At 37.0% G+C, this 16,167-nt stretch overlaps 1 protein-coding gene across 5 annotated transcripts in view; it reads right to left on the minus strand.

The window, feature by feature from the left end:
- Window positions 1-16,167, minus strand: part of ERG (ETS transcription factor ERG) — a 150,144-nt gene that overhangs the window by 14,485 nt on the left and 119,492 nt on the right. For 3 of the 5 annotated variants that reach the window (XM_072398301.1, XM_072398302.1, XM_072398300.1), the window contains 4 exons: window positions 15,386-15,603; window positions 6,360-6,511; window positions 2,233-2,436; window positions 380-460 (listed from right to left, as the gene is read on the minus strand). In XM_072398301.1, the coding sequence (XP_072254402.1) occupies window positions 380-460; window positions 2,233-2,436; window positions 6,360-6,511; window positions 15,386-15,603 (655 nt within the window). The remainder of the gene's footprint in view (window positions 1-379; window positions 461-2,232; window positions 2,437-6,359; window positions 6,512-15,385; window positions 15,604-16,167) is intronic. The other 2 variants (XM_072398304.1, XM_072398303.1) reach the window with 1 other exon arrangement.

Below are 16,167 nucleotides of genomic sequence, written 5' to 3' on the forward strand. Positions count from 1 at the left end.
GACCTGGAACATAGATGAAAAGTTCTCCATCACAGAATGTATGCTAAAAGTCAAATTCACTGCTTTATAAATAGTTCTCTATATTGTGCATTGTATGATAAAAAATTGGTAATAAGAAAGATAAAAAATGAAAAAAAAATATATATAATAATACTAATACACATTTACATTATAAAATATGTCATAATTATTGATAAGCATTATTAAGTAAAAAAAACGTATATTACAACAATAATACATACATTATTTCCTTGAGGTTTGATAAGTATTCATGCATAATGCTGAAACTATAAATCCGTTCTAAATTTGTAAAATAGCAAGCTTGTTTTTTTTGTTTCATTCAAAAGATTGGCAAAACCATCAGCGATGGGTGCATTACCTGTGTTTCTAGCATGCATTAATCGTGGTGAGTTTTGTAAGGCCTTATCAACATCATCTGAAGTCAAATGAGGAAGAGGAGCTACAAAACAAAACAAAGCAACACCAAATTGAGAAAAGGGGCAATCGAGAGGTCTAAAAGGTCAATGGGAGTTTTCTATATGCATTTATTTTTCTTTCTTTTTGAATTTATTCTCTTTTTTATAAAACAGTATTAAATGTTGTTATTGGAGTTTTACATGCATTAAACTAATTTATTTATTTTTGCTTGACTTTAAATTGTTTAGAGTTTTTAGATTATATGGTTACATCTTCCTCCCCCTAGGTGCCTAACAAAAACATTTATAAAATATTAGGGAAAAATAAACACTTATTTCTTAGACATCTGGAGATTTTGCCCTGGCAAAAGTGATGTCACTTGGCATTTCTGTTGGTTTTTGAAAGCTGGAGATCTCATGATCCCGTGCTCTCCTGCACATTGTCAAGCATTTTCATGTTATATTTGGGATCCCCAGCTTTCTCAGGATCCAATGAGAAAGCTAACAGTGGTCATCTTAAACTCTTTAAGCAATCCATTAGCCAATGTCAAAGGTAAGATTTTATTTATTTTTTTATATCCTAGTGCTGTATTTGAATTTTTATTTGGGCAGGGCAGTGGGGCTGGATGTTAAACTGGTCATTTTCAGCCTGATCTGCCTAATAAAATTATAAATAAAATTATTATATTCATAGTTTATTATATCAGAAGTAGTAGTTGTTTTAGCAACTTTTTTATGAACAATATGACAAGTAATATGACATTTACATAACCAAATTACTCTCTAATTATTCTCCTATTGGTTTATTAATATATAAATTACATTTGAGTTTTATGAACAACTATCATGATATGTTAATAATGATAAAGTATTTAAAGCTCAAACTGAGCCATAATTTTCTGCAGAGTGTTGGGGGCTGTTAAAAGCAATGTGATATTTTTATTGTTGCCGGTTGATTTCTTCACGCTTCCTGTTTGGGAACAGGAAAAGGATGAAAGGGGAATCTCTCTAACATGCACGCAGGAAGCAATTATAGAATTTGTTTTTTTTATCTTTGTTGGGTTGGGAAGTTTTACAGCTACTGCTACATTTTTATTGTTGTCTTTGTCCTGCTTGGGTGATTCTCCTGGGTATCAGAGTTAATGATAATCACCTAAACAGGGCACGGACATCCAACAAAGAACAAGAAGAAGGATGATCCTAACAAGTACCAACTGTTCTGCACTTTATCTAAAACTTTTTAGAATGGCAGTAGTTAGGCTTTGTCTATTTAGTATTTTTTATTATTGATTGGGTAGTTTTTTTTTTATATAATAAAAATGTTAGCCTTTAAATATAAAAAATTCTGAGATCTAAAGATGGAGTCTCTACAAAAAAAAAATATATCATTGTAATAATATTAGTTTAAATTCAGTACAGTTCAGAAAGGCTATAATACGATCATGTTTACTATAAATATTACCTGGGTAATCAGTCTTTGGTATATGCATTGATTTATGTATGCAGATCCTCGACCATTTAAAAGTAAAGAAGTAAAGATGATAGCAAAAAAAAAAGTGTGGTAGATACAAATATCAATTTGAATGTTGTAGAAAATAATTATTAAACAAAGGGGAAATAAGTAATTTGAATCAGCATGCACAAATACAAATGTAATACTCAGGATTTCTAAATAGAATGTATAAATTTTTATATATATATATATATATATATATATATATATATATATATATTACACATAATTAAATTTATACAAAATAGCAATAGTAATTCATTTTTTAGAAATGAAAGGAAAAAAAAAAGATGATTGGCCTACTTTCTCTGAGGTAGTGGAGATGTGAGAGCAAGATATCTGCGTTGTAGCTTGCTGTTAGTCTGTGGAAATCCTCTTTGGTCATTTTGCATAGTTCTTTCCCATCAATATTTTGGAAAAGCATGACATCAACATCTGGTAATCCATATTCTTTAATTGCCCATTCCAACCATTGTCGCACATGATCCGTGCTCCATAATGTTGGATCTAAAATTCAGTAAGAGACCAAATATTGTAATACAAAAATCACTGGAAAAAAAACGTTGAACTTTTTTCACCCTCGTTAATTGTGTAAATGTAAAAAGTTTTTTTTTTTTTTCAAAAAGACAAAACATTTAAGAAGGTAGCAGCAGAAGTAAAAGTAAAAATATCGCTTTTTCATTTTTTTTTCTCACGACCTTGAGAAGAAAGGTCTGCAGACACTACACAAAACTTTCTCTATCTTTTTACTCTAGAACAAGGGTGGGTAAACTTTTTGGCTCAGGGGCCACAATGAGTTTGAAATTTGAGAGATGGCCATGCCAGTATCGGATGGAGAGTGTTTGTATAAACTGATATTAATTGTAAAGGATAAAGTGGGCCCGGTTAAAACAAGCCCAACAAGCTGTATATGGCCCACATGCCCTAGTTTGCCCATGCCTGGTCTAGAGTAAGTATAATAGCTTTATGAAGCAATTTTAAATACATTTTATTGGAGTTAGTGAGAAAAATTACCCCTAACATTAGTTGTGCGATTTCTACAATGGTCATTGATGTCATGCCACTGGCTCTGCCATAAGCTGTTGGTTTAGGGACTATGTTGGCACCCAATAAAAGAAAGACAAGTCCACCAACTGACTTCTGCCATGATTTATTGGCTCAGGGGCTATTTTGGCACTATTAAATAGAAAACCAATTATCCACAGCTCAAGAAATCCCAAGCAATATTTGGAGGGACCCTAAAGTCAAGTACATGCATGCTAGGAAATATGTAAGTAACTTCTGGGCATTGACCACCTCTTATAGAGATCACTGAACTAAATAGTCCCTACTGATGACCCCAATATCTCTCCGTGGCACAGTGGTGACATAGCGAATGGTGGGAGGAACCATGGATGCAGAAGAAATACAAGTTATCAACATTCCTAAAACATTTTGGTTTTAGAATAAATTTTGGGGTTTTAATGTTATTTTTCTGTGAATGGCACCGGGTTTTATCCAGAGGTTACATCTACTTCAAATAATGATATGTTGGCTCAGAAGGTAAGTCTTTAGAAGTAGCATAAATAATTGAATCCTAAAAATTGAGAATTTAAGAAGCCATTCCATTACTGGAGCAAAGATCCTCAAAGGAGGCCAACAGAAGAACCTTTCCACCCCTAATTACTGCATATAAATCAAAGTATTTTTCTAAAACTCCTACTAAAAGCTCCTGCAAATTTGTGTACTTTTTACTGTTCATTCCTAATTCCATTCCTGCCAGAGTTCCTGATTTTACTTCTGCTGCCTTGAAATGATTAGCATAAAGTTTACACAGCTCTAAAACTTTCAAAGAAAGTCTGGACAATTAGCTATTCAGGAAAGTATGTGCTTGGCTTCGTAGGTTATCCCGTCCTATGCTGACCAAGCACATTACTCCATCAAGTATCGAAAGTTAAAAACACCTGGATGTCAGATTGCTATGCCCAAAAATAAAACTTCCAGAATATTTATAACAAAATGTCCAGTTTTCAGTAACGGAATAACAAATACTGCTAATGGGCCTGCTGAAAAACATTTCACACTGGTATGTTATAACGTTGGAATCTTCACAAGTTTACTTTACTCTGTTTGTGGTGCTGAAGTACAATTAACCTTTTGTGATGGGTTTAATTTATTAGGCAGCTCGTTGGCCTTGATTTACTATGCAAACACTAAGGCCAATAGGACGTGCCATTACCAATACTCAGTGTAGTATGTATCCAGGTGGATTAAAGAGGAACTTCATGCACCAAGGGACAGTATGTTTGTTCATTTATATTATTAATATTATTATTATGCAGTATTTATATAACAGCAGCATATTACACAACACTTTTTTTTAGGTCCATAGCCATGTCACTAGCTAGGGGCTCACTATCTAATGTCCTTACCTCAGTCATTTATCTTTAAATACAGTCTAAGGCCAATTTTGGGGGCAAGCCAATTAACCTAACTGCATGTTTTTTGGGATGTGGGAGGAAACCAGAGGAAACCCACGCAAACATGGGGAGAACCTGCAAACTCCTGGCCGAGATTCAAATCTGGGATCTAGTGCTGCAAAGAGCACTAACCACTGAGCCACCGTGCTGCCTGAGGGGTTAGATAACTTTATGGGTAAAGATTTTTATGTTGTAGTCCCCGGAGGAAAGAAGGAAGATAGGAAGGTGTTTGGATCTTGCATATGTGGCAGGAAGTGGTGGGGCATAGACCACAGGTAGATATAAATGCAGATTTAAAAAATAAAGTCTTTCTTTCATCAGAAGTTGTTGTTAAACAGGACATGAGCCAAAGACAGTCTACTCAATAAAAAATAAGAAAAAAAAACATGGTTATATCTTTTTTTGGAAATAAGTCTCATTTTGTTATATCCATTTTCATTATGGAACACTTTGAGCTGGCATCTAAATCCTGAATTAAAGGGATTTCTAAAATGGACAATGTTTATAGAATTCTCAAGGCAGAAAGACTGTTAAAATCTAAACACATTTCATATTCTTTGTTTCTGATTAGGAAGAATCTCTTTGAACTCAGAAGGGGATTTTGCTCATTCTGCGATGTTTGCTATTAATAAAATATCTTTTGTGATTCATTATCAAAGCAAATACTCAGCCTAACCAAGTTGTTCTTTTATCCTGACGGCCTCTGTGTACTTGTAAAATCTTTCCTTTTTCTGTGTGGCCAGACCCTGTCTGTCCAGTTTGGATGTAATACAGAGGGTTTTATCATGAAGAACTTAAGAATTGTTTTCTAGCTCTTTAAAGACTTCAGTCCAGTTGCCATGCCAAATATAGTAAGAGTTCACAAATTACCATTTAATGTTCTTCTTATTTTATCCATTCCAGCACTGTGAGTTACTGCTTAGTTCCTAGTCCCTTACCTGAGCCTATGACCCACATGTGGCTTTGGTACTTTGGCACTTGGATGTGCAACTCTTTGACCTCTTTATGCAGGAATGGAAGAATATTCTCTATATTTATAATTTGCTAAAGTATTTAGGTGTATCATGCAGCAAGTCTTTTATGTCTCTATCACTTCTGTGCACAGTCTGCAACTATTTACTGTAATAATTCTGACAATCTTTTGCAGCATGACATATAGAGAATTGTCCCTGCAGACCCCATATCTCAAACCACCAGTGGCTTAAGCACAGGGCCATTTTTTGTCGGGGTGCAAACTAGGGCCCAAAATGGGAATGCAGGTAGCTGAAATAACGTGCAATAGTTAGGGTAGTGAAGAAATAATATGTAATGAAAAAATAATGTGGGGCCCCCCAATTAGCCTAGGGCACCATTTGGTCTTAAACCACTCCTGTTCACTTAACTTTCTCCCTAGCTGTGCATTCACATAGCCAAGTTGGGATTGCAAAAACAGACTGCTTTCTAAATACAAGAACATTTAAACTGGATTTGGAGGATTTTAATGAAAATCCAAAGAGATTCTAAACTACTGAAGCTTTGTTTAACCTCCAATAATGTTCCCAGTGGGTGAAACACAATACCGACATTGCTACAACTGAAGGATGTGCAGGTGTTATATTGTATCTAAAACCATTATTTTGAATACTTTTAATTTCTGTTGTATCAAACTTGTACCTGATATAAGCCAGATGAAGTATTACAAAATATTTTACCATTATCCCAGACTATAACCTTGACTCTAAAATAAAACCTACATCCACATTCAGATGACAGGAATTTCTCCAAAGGAGGCCAGAGACAGCAAAGAATATAGAATTTAATTCTACCTACTTTATTTAGGATTACATAATAAACATATTGGCTGAAGTTTAACTTTTACAATCTTACCATATCACTAAAACCACCATAATATTTATAGAAATTTTAGAATACTATGGTGCCAAAACACAGTCCTAAATAAAATCAGCATCAAACAAACAAATGTGTTCTCACCTGCAGGAACAATGACTCTCCGTTCATTGGTTGTCATATTGGGAGGTGGAATGTGTTTTTCCTCAATATAGCTGCCGTAATTCATTCCAATATTCTCTGATCCACCGCTCATTTTGCCACCTTTGGAAAGGCTGCAGTCATCTGGGGAATTCCTAAAAGAATAAAAAGTGAGGCAAGTGAAGGGAGAGCAAAGTAGAAGTTTATAGATACTGCACAAATAATGATTTAATTGGTACATATAATACTTAACGTTTTATCCTAAAAGAAAGGTCTCCTTTAAATTATTGAGCATGGGGAGTATGAAAGTCACCAAAAACCAGTCTAATAATCAAAAGTCATTGATAAGGTCAACTGGCACAAGAGCATGATCATCCACAAGGTGACCATAGGAGGAGCACAATTAGGACTTTTTTGCTCCTAACATAAACTGAAGTTATCACAACTAAATAAAACTGTACCTTCACACGGGTGGATGCATTTTCTGATGCCAATATGGGAAAGCAAGTGAATGATTATATGGACAATGGTAATGAGGTGGCTTTTCTGAGTCTATTGCAATGGGAATGTAGAAAAAAATAACCTTTGTTTATTTGCCTTTTGACTATAGATGTTGCCTCCCTGTTGTCTACAACACTGTAAAATCTTGCTTGCTATCAAGCATTATGTGAGAAAAAGCCACCTAAATGCTTTGACCGGTCATGAAGTGGCACCATAGACCAAAATTAGAGCACTTTGAGCAATTTCATTGCAGGAATGTTGACGCAAGCAACAGAATCAATAATGCGGCCATAAATGTTCACAGTGAATTCACCCTAAATGGTGTCTGGAATGTTTTCCCTTTGAAGAGTTAACTATTCTGTCTGTCAGTTGGATGTGAGTCAAGACAAGCCTATTTATTTAGAGTGCTATACATTTTTGACTTTTCATGCCTTTAGATTTTTTTTAGATCAAGTAACATGATGGCACAGGCAACATTTTCTTTCTTTTTAGCAAAATATTTTCTTTGGTGTCATTTCAAATAAAGCGTTTTGCTGGGTATTAGGGCCTCTTAATGAAGATCACATTGGTAGGCCCCCTACCAAGGCTGCTAAGAGTCCAGAAATTTGGATTCTGTAAGATATGCAAGCAGAAAATAAAAGACTACTATTTCATCTAGTTTATATGTATGTATGCATTCATTAAAATAGATTTTTAAAAGATAAAAAATCAGTTAAAAACAAGTATAAGCTCTTGAATTTGTCCTTTATTAACTGTGTGCCTAAATAGACCAGTGTCTGTTTTTTACTTTAACCACATACTGAAACTTGGTTTTATTAGAACTCTGTAACAACTTATTGGACTGTAACAACAAGCACAGTGTTTAAAGTCCCATAGGCATTACAGGAGCACTTTGAAAGTTTGTGATTTCCCAGACTGAGCTTTCTCTAAAAGTTCAAGCAAAAAAGAAAAAATCAATTGGAGGCGAGACAAACAACACACAACGTTACAAAGTCATCCCCTACGTTGTTGGAGCACCAGGAGTTTTAACAAATATTTAGTCCCTGGGTTTACCCAGCAACACAATGACACAGATGCTTGCACATATTAAAAACATAAAAACAAGCAAAGTAACCTTGTATAAGTTGGCAAGGAACCCAAATTTGGTACTTCAAGAAGACAAAACCACGGCTCAACAAACACATTGACAAACATGGGGAGAAAGAACTAAAGGTTCTCAAGAGGCATTGAAGAAGCCATGAATGATGAAATGATGACCTAACCATCCTTACACAAAGGTGCGGGCCATGAAAACCAACAGTCTCACATTTATAATGCCATTTTTCATTTTTACCCTGGGAATTAGACAACAATCTATGCAATTCAAACTGTCAACATGCATTAACAGACTTTAGGATACTAAAATGATTGTATTATGCCAATTAGAACAGGGTTGTTTTACATCTTTTACATCTTCACTATGTTCTTGGACAATCAACATCTACCCTTAACACATTCGGTGCATGCAAAAGAAAAAATAATACCATACACCTACAGAAACACTGTCAGGCTGCTTTTGGATAAACTCCCGTTATATGGCTGCTTTTTACCACTTACATAATATCTCAGGAGTCAGAGACATATCTAATGCGAGTGAAGGATTTGACTGTTCTTCCTGGTCATCTCCTATATTTTACGCTGCCTCTCCATTCAGTTTGCAGATTTTTTTTGCTGACATCCACTTCCTGATCTCTCCAACTTTTCCCAAGGTCAGAGAACAATAGGTTGTTTGATGTTAAGGCCAAATCCATCTTTAGGCTTGTCATCTCTCTCTGTCTTCTGAGTTCCTCTGTGTCTTAGTGCCTCACTACCTCCAAAGCACTGCCTGGACTGCGAGGAACTAGGCAAGGTATATATTGAAGAGCACCAACTGTACTGGCTCTGCTCTATTTCTTGACTGCTCATCATGGTGTTGGTCAATCTGCCATCTTATCATCTTCACCGTACCATTAGGCGTCCAGCTTGACTCAACGCTCTGCTCTTGTCTAAACGCACAACCTTATACTTTTCATTTGTATCTGTCCCAGCTGTCTGGGGTGTGAAAGTCCTGAGATTAGACAAGAGACATCTGAAGGCTGATGGAACAGTTGAACAAATAAATGCCAAAGTACACAGTGAGTAGTAGGAAGGCAGACAGGCTACCAGAGTCTATCTACTGTAGGAAAATATGAAGCAATGATGATCCACTTCTTTTACATTTCTCTTGTGTAAATGCAAACCCAATCACTAAACTCTCAAATAATCCTTACAATGTATTTTTTTATAGTCATGCTGAAATGCATTGCACTGGAATCCACCATTACAGTCAAGTTGAACCAGAGCATTGGTGTGCAGCAGACACTGGAGTGAGCTCATGTAGACAGGGAGTGCTTGAAAAAGTTTGAAAAGGATTAGCAACCCTTGAAAGCATGAAAATAACACTTAGATGCACCAAGAAAACAAGGTGATAATGTGTTATGAATATAATACATTGGACCTCATTTATTAATGCTCTCCAAAACTGAGGAAGATATTTTCAGTGTTCTAGGTAAGCCAACATGTGTCAACATAAGTCACCCACTGCCGCCACACACAAAGGGCCTGATTTAATAAAGCTCTCCAAGACTGGAGAAGATAGACAAACCTATAATGGATCTGGTCCAGGATTGAAAATATTGTCCAACTAAAAGCAAGATCTTTATTAAATATATGCCAGGCTGGATCACATGGCTTTATCATCCAGAGGTAGGCAAACTATGGCCTAGCCAGTATTCCAGTCCGGCCTAACGCCCTCCTAATTATTTATTGTTGGATCTGGCCTAATTGAATTGTCGCATTATCACCAGTTCCTGCGATATCATCAAGTTCCCACACAGTAACCCCAATTACTATGCTTAAAGAGCAGAAACAAAGCGCATCCACCAGTCTCCAGAAGGTTGACCTTGAACTTCGTGTCCTCAACCCCGAATGGGCTGATGGATCATTCTTCGTCCAACGGGGCAACAAAGCCCTGGGTTTAGTGTGCAACGACACCAACAGCGCTTTTAAGTGGTTGAATCTCAAGGGGCATTTCTATGCTATGTACGTGCACACGTACAGAGAAGAGACTACACCGTGGATGAACGGAAGACTGAGGCTGCTCGCTTGCAGTCACGGTTGTAAAAAAAAACTTTCCTTGGACACCTTGTTTCTTCTGGCCTAGTGTGCCTTCTTAACCTTCTGAAATGGCCTAGTCTTCCAAAAGTTTGCCAACTCTTGATCTAGTCTATCAGTTTTGGAGAGCTTTACCAAATCAGGGCCAATGTGAATTTGCGAAACAAACATCATCCAGTTAGGGTTTATATCTATTTTACAATATGAAAAAAATACAAAAAGAAAAAATAAATATTAAACGCGTTCTTAGATATATTGGCTGAATTACATTTTTAAGCATTCAGATAGGTGTTAGATTTGCCAGAATTCCTTGTAACCTCTCATGCACTAAACTGAAATCACACCCAATCAATGCAATGTAAATGTTTTCTACAAAGTGCAAAACAGCTTGTCTTCTATGTTAGATAAGGGGAAAGGGAGAGGTTTGTAGTGCAAATCAGAACTGCAGTAACAATGCTGCTCCTGTATAGATGCAATACAGTAATAAGCATTGTCACCATAGAGTAGGAAGTGTGTTGATGGAAGTAGTAAAAAACCAGGGAAAGTCCTGGAAAAAGAAAACAAATCCAACCAGCACATTTAAAGCCTGATAAACTGCAAAATATTGGGTTTAGGAGGTTTAGACACCATTTTAACCCTCATACTTTGCTACAAATTCTGCTTTTCTACTAGGCTAGTCATTTGTACAAATGATAAAAAAGCAATAATCACCTGCTATTGCTATAGTATTGTAGAAAATGGAATCAGAGGCTAGCTGCCCTTACAGTACAGAATCCTCCTCCTATAACCTGCCTCCTTTATGGCAGTACACTTAGTACTATCGGACAGGTACTCTTTAGTACAAATTTATTAACTTGTTCAAGAACAAAAGGACCTATTAACAGGGTAAAAAAAACTCTGTATATACCAGAATCACAAGGAATGAAATAGATTGGAAAAGCATTGTGGCTTGTGATTAAAATGATGAATAGTTTAAGTAAGAAAGACATAACATTATGAAAGAAAGAAGGTTAGCGGTGTAGCGTGATAAATGAGGCCTTGCTCTCAACTCTCCGTCAAAACATACAGTAGAATTTGTCCAGAGCATTTTGCCTCCTTCCAGCTTTTAGCTTGACTTAATGCCCGCGTCCACATAGAAAAACACTTTTTTTCCCCTTTAAAACATTTCTTAAGAATGTTTACCTTAATTTAGACAGGGATGATTGGCACAAGGGCGATCTGTCTGCTTTCTTTACCACCACATCAAGTCAGATGTAAATGCCAAGAACAGGAATGTAACTCAGCTCTGCTAAATAAAATGACTAAGCCCAGATCAAAGTATAAAAACATTCAAATTTAGAACACCTTTTCCACTCCACTGTTTAGATTTCAGCTGTGCAGCAACTTGACAAAATAAATATCGGAGAATGGGAAATGCAGGCCTGCTAAAACCAGGTGTAGAATTCACGTTCTAAAACAGACTTCAGAGGAATAGTCAAAAGAAATTTGCCTCTTTATGCTTTCCAAGTTAGTTCCTTTTACCTTGACATTGCTTTTTATTCATTCCTTTCTTCCCCTTAGCTCCTAGGAAGCAAATGCTTTAACTTTCTTTTTATCAATGAGATCTTGCCCAACAAGGACGCAGAAAAGCTTAAAGCAGACCTAAACTTAAAGTTTTTACTTTACATAAAAGGGTAGACAAACATTTAATACAAAGTAAAAATATCTTCTTCCTATTAAAAAAAAAAGGGTGACGCACCTCCCGGGATGTGTAGCTATCCCGGGAGGCTTCTGGCTGCTCCCTCTGCCCATGATCGAGGGGTATTTTCCTACAACGAGGGGAAAGAGATGCCAATCCCATGCATGTGGACTCCCCCTTGCGGCAGGCTACGTCACCTGATCTTGCACCTTGAAAAAGGAAGAAGAAGGCTAAAGATGGCAGCCTCCGGCGCCAGGATGAAGGAGAGATCCAGGACGGTACAGGACCTGATGGAGGAAAGCTCCAGCACAACTTAAGGAACTGCGGAATTTAAAGTAAGTGTATTTTTTTTATTTTTCAGTTTAGTTCCACTTTAGGAAAAGTTAATTTTCCACCATTGCAGAGTGAAAACAATGCCAGTCAAAGATAACTTGATAAACTGAACACCTGCTCATACCATGGTAAGGAACCCATCCACATATGGACCCAAAAAGTAACGACCAACCAAGTAATAAATCTGTGACAACAGTTGAATTGGCATAGGGAGGGTGACAATCTCATCAAATTGTTGGATTCCTCAAATTCAATGGCTGTAACCCAGCAGACCATACTACATGGGTACCTCAAGCCTAGCCTATTATGCCACCTTCATGTTATAATACTCAGAAACCTGCACATCCATTTAAAATTCCATGTTTTCAGCAATGTTGACTCACTTTCAAGGTGACATTATGGATTCACATGTTCCTAAAGTTTTATCAAACCCCTTACCAAAAACAGAAGAAAATGAGGAAAAGTTTCCTTTAACTGCTCCTGTACAAGGCAAGGGAGCTAAAGTCTCATCCTAGACCAGCCATTCTTAACCAGTGTTCAATGAAACCCTGGGGTTTCTTCAGAGGTTTATCTTTAAGCTACAGATAAATTACATCTTATCTATTTCCACTTGGAAGAGCCAGCAGCGTGATCCCAAACATTTTTTAGCTGTAAGGGTGGCAATATGATCCCACTTTAAGGTAGGTATTTTTCTCACTGACCACCAATGTAAAGCTAATACTTTTAGCTCTACTGACCTATTGGGTTTCCCTGAGAACTAAAAATTAAATTAAAGGTTCCTATGGGTTAAAAGGGTTAAGAATGTCTGCCCTAACCTTTTTACCTGCGGGTTAGGAAGCCTTCTTCACTATAGCAAGTCTCTTTGGAAAGGGCATGACATGACTTCTGGTATCTAATTAATAATTATCTGAAAACCTTAGTGTCTAGTCACAGAACACCTATTAAGTATTTGAACAGCTCAATATTCTATTGTATATATCCAGTGTCATTGCTGTGGTGACACATTTCATGACTACTTCATTAGGCATATCCTTACAAAAATATTCGGCTCAAAGACTCCTTACTAGAAATAGTAACAGGTAGCAGACATCTAAAAGTGTTGGCCGAGGACATCCTTACAGTAGCTCAGTGATGTTTGTAACACAAAACCACATCAGTGGTTACCCTAACACATAACTATAAATAATTACACACTAAGCTGGTCACCTCCTTCCACAAATGTAAAGTTAAATAATATAAATAATAAACAAGGAAGTGTTTAAATATATCAGCCTATCGGACAAAACAAGACAGGAAACATTGACATATAATTATATAATAATAAAATTATAAGTCCAAAAATAAATGAGCAAATAAGTCTCCTTTTTGAGAATTTTCTCCACAAACATAATACTCCCAAAGTTCAAACATAAACATACTATTTTAAATCTTCTAGTGACAAAACGATTGCATGCTATTTCACTATAGTGAGCCCACCACCAAATGGACAGGGACATGCCATTAAAAATACTCTCCAGGCTATAGGTAGTTCTAAAGCCCTTATTATGATTTTGCCTCAGTCAGGAGCGTTTGTTGCTCATTCACCCAAACACATCCATATATGTCGTCCAGTGATAAATTCCAAAATAGTATATTGAGTGGTGTAGATTGATTAACCAGCACAATAAAACAAAAGTAGAGCCTTCCAAAGCATAAACTAATAGAGCTCAAAGTGCATCCATGGGAGTATGAACATCACATATTCCCAGTTATAGAATGTCCCAGCAAGCGTTAATGATGTATTAGAAATCTAGGGATTTGGAAACACCCACCAGAACCTTTTGTCTATATAGAATGATATCTAAGGATATCATCACATCACTGATATTTCATAAAAATATTCCTGGCAACAAAATAATGAAACCGTTAAAGTTGAGATTCCTCATCCATGAAAAAGTGAAAGTTTACATCCCAGATCAAAAAAAAACACTGCAAATTGATGGGGCATCAACAACAGCATAATCCTACATAGGGGCTCAAGAACAATGGGATACAGGCCAAATGGTGGTGCGCTGACATTTGGGGTCTTACGGGAAGGATACACTGTCACTGAGTTCTATGGCTGCTGGCGGAATCATGGAAGTCATAATGGCAAGCCAGTGTTTGAAGTGATGTAGTAATCACATACCATTTACATTTCAGCAATATTCCTCATCACTTGGAGACCCAGATTACAGGCATATTGACTGGAAACCTAAAACAGTGGCACACTACCAATGGCAAACCCAAAATTATGGCACATTGACATTTATAACCCAAAAACAAATGCAAATTGATTCTTGATGAGACAGAGCAATGGTACGTCAACTATAGATTTTGAGGTCTCCACTATGTTTTAGTCTAGGAGGTTAGACACAAAATGGCTTAGATAAATCCCATTCTCCATCCTTAAGTAAGAGCAGTGATATCAGCATGAACTTCCTATATCTGTCATATTTAGCCATTCCTGTAGGGTGGGCACTGTCATGATCTTAATTTTCAAGTCAGTGCAGGGCACACCAAGCTCCCCACCCACGTGTTGAGCTATGGGAGAGGCTGCATGATTCTACAGGGCATCCCTTGTGAGGTAGGGTGCACTCCTCTACTCCTCACAATTGTAAGGATTTCTGTAGAATAGGGTCAAGATAACTAAAGAATACAAAAATTTGCTGGAGTATATGAAGGTGGAGGAAAGAATAAAGAAGAAAATATCTTAGAGATTATTAAGGGCAACCAACTGGATGAATGTGATTTATCTGCTTCACCCCTCATTCAATATTGGTTTGCAAAGTAGGGTGCAATAAGAATATATTGGGTAGACATGCCAGCCATCACATTTGTCCATTGCTGCTGTGGAGTAGGTTGTGTCAGAGAACAATAAAAGAAAAACCAAATAGCAAAGAATTTTAGGTCTAGCGCACCTGGGATCACCAGTGCAATTGTCTGGGATTCTGTAAATGAATTACCTAGAAGACCATTCCTAAGGAATCATTTTGTTTGTCCTTAATCAGTTGTGGGGTGATCTCATGTGTTGGAAGATATAGGAAAAAAGTACACAAGTTGTGTTGTGTGTACAAACAAACAAGTTCAGTCTAGTGTTCTCTCTGTTGGAGCACTTCAGCACCAACTTGGGCTTTGCTTGAACCCACCGATCAGAAGAGCAGAATACAATACATATATGTGCTGTGTTTTGGGACTGATGACCAAGCAAATATTTTTTGGTAGGTAGATTCAACCAGTACGTTGAATGCGAAATTTTTCCCATGCCTGCTCATGTGTATTATACCTACAACCAATGTTTAGCTAAAAGTGTCCAATTTTTCCTTACCGGGATCCATTTACTTGCGTAGGGTTACATTCCATCTTGATGGTGACTCTGGATGGGGGCTGGGACAGCCAGTCTTGCTGCGGAACCCGTGGACTCATTTTCGAAGATTGGCCATATTCACTGGAGGATGAAGCCGTCATCTCAGACTTGGCGAGGTGTGGCGTTCCGTAGGCCCACTCAAATAATGACTGATCTTCACTCACCACTGATAATGCTTCCTGTACACAAACCGAGGAGATTCAAGAGATTAATATGACTAATATTAACTCTAAAGTCACATTGAGAAAGGAAAAAAGAAACTTATTTTTAGAAATGCAGATAAGATAATGTCGACATCAGATACCTGAAATTGGCCAACAATAACCCAAATACAAGAACGGAACTTGGTGAAAAAATGTTAAATATATAGGAAGACTGATTGATGAATGCTTCTGAGAATCTGGTGCTAAATGGCCAGATATAGACACAAAACAAGATTTGTTTGTCCTGTGTGGACTGCTTACATAGATACATATAAGGGCTAAAAAAACATCAATCTTAATAGTCTCCAGCCTAAATTTTTAGGTGTCACTGACAGAGTCATTTATGATATTTTTGATGTCCCAGGCAAACCAACATGGGTGTCACAGGATACTTTACTTATTTAGGCTTGCACACTTTGGGCCAGTATGGGCATTTGCCTTGCAGAGATTGTGGCTCGCTGTAATGCCCTTGCATGATGGACTAATTCGCTGCTGTATAAAGCCTGGGGGCATAAAACCCCCTTAAAGTGGAAATAAAAT

The sequence above is a fragment of the Pyxicephalus adspersus genome, chromosome 1 (genome assembly GCF_032062135.1).
Source record: "Pyxicephalus adspersus chromosome 1, UCB_Pads_2.0, whole genome shotgun sequence".
NCBI classification, from domain to species: domain Eukaryota; kingdom Metazoa; phylum Chordata; class Amphibia; order Anura; family Pyxicephalidae; genus Pyxicephalus; species Pyxicephalus adspersus.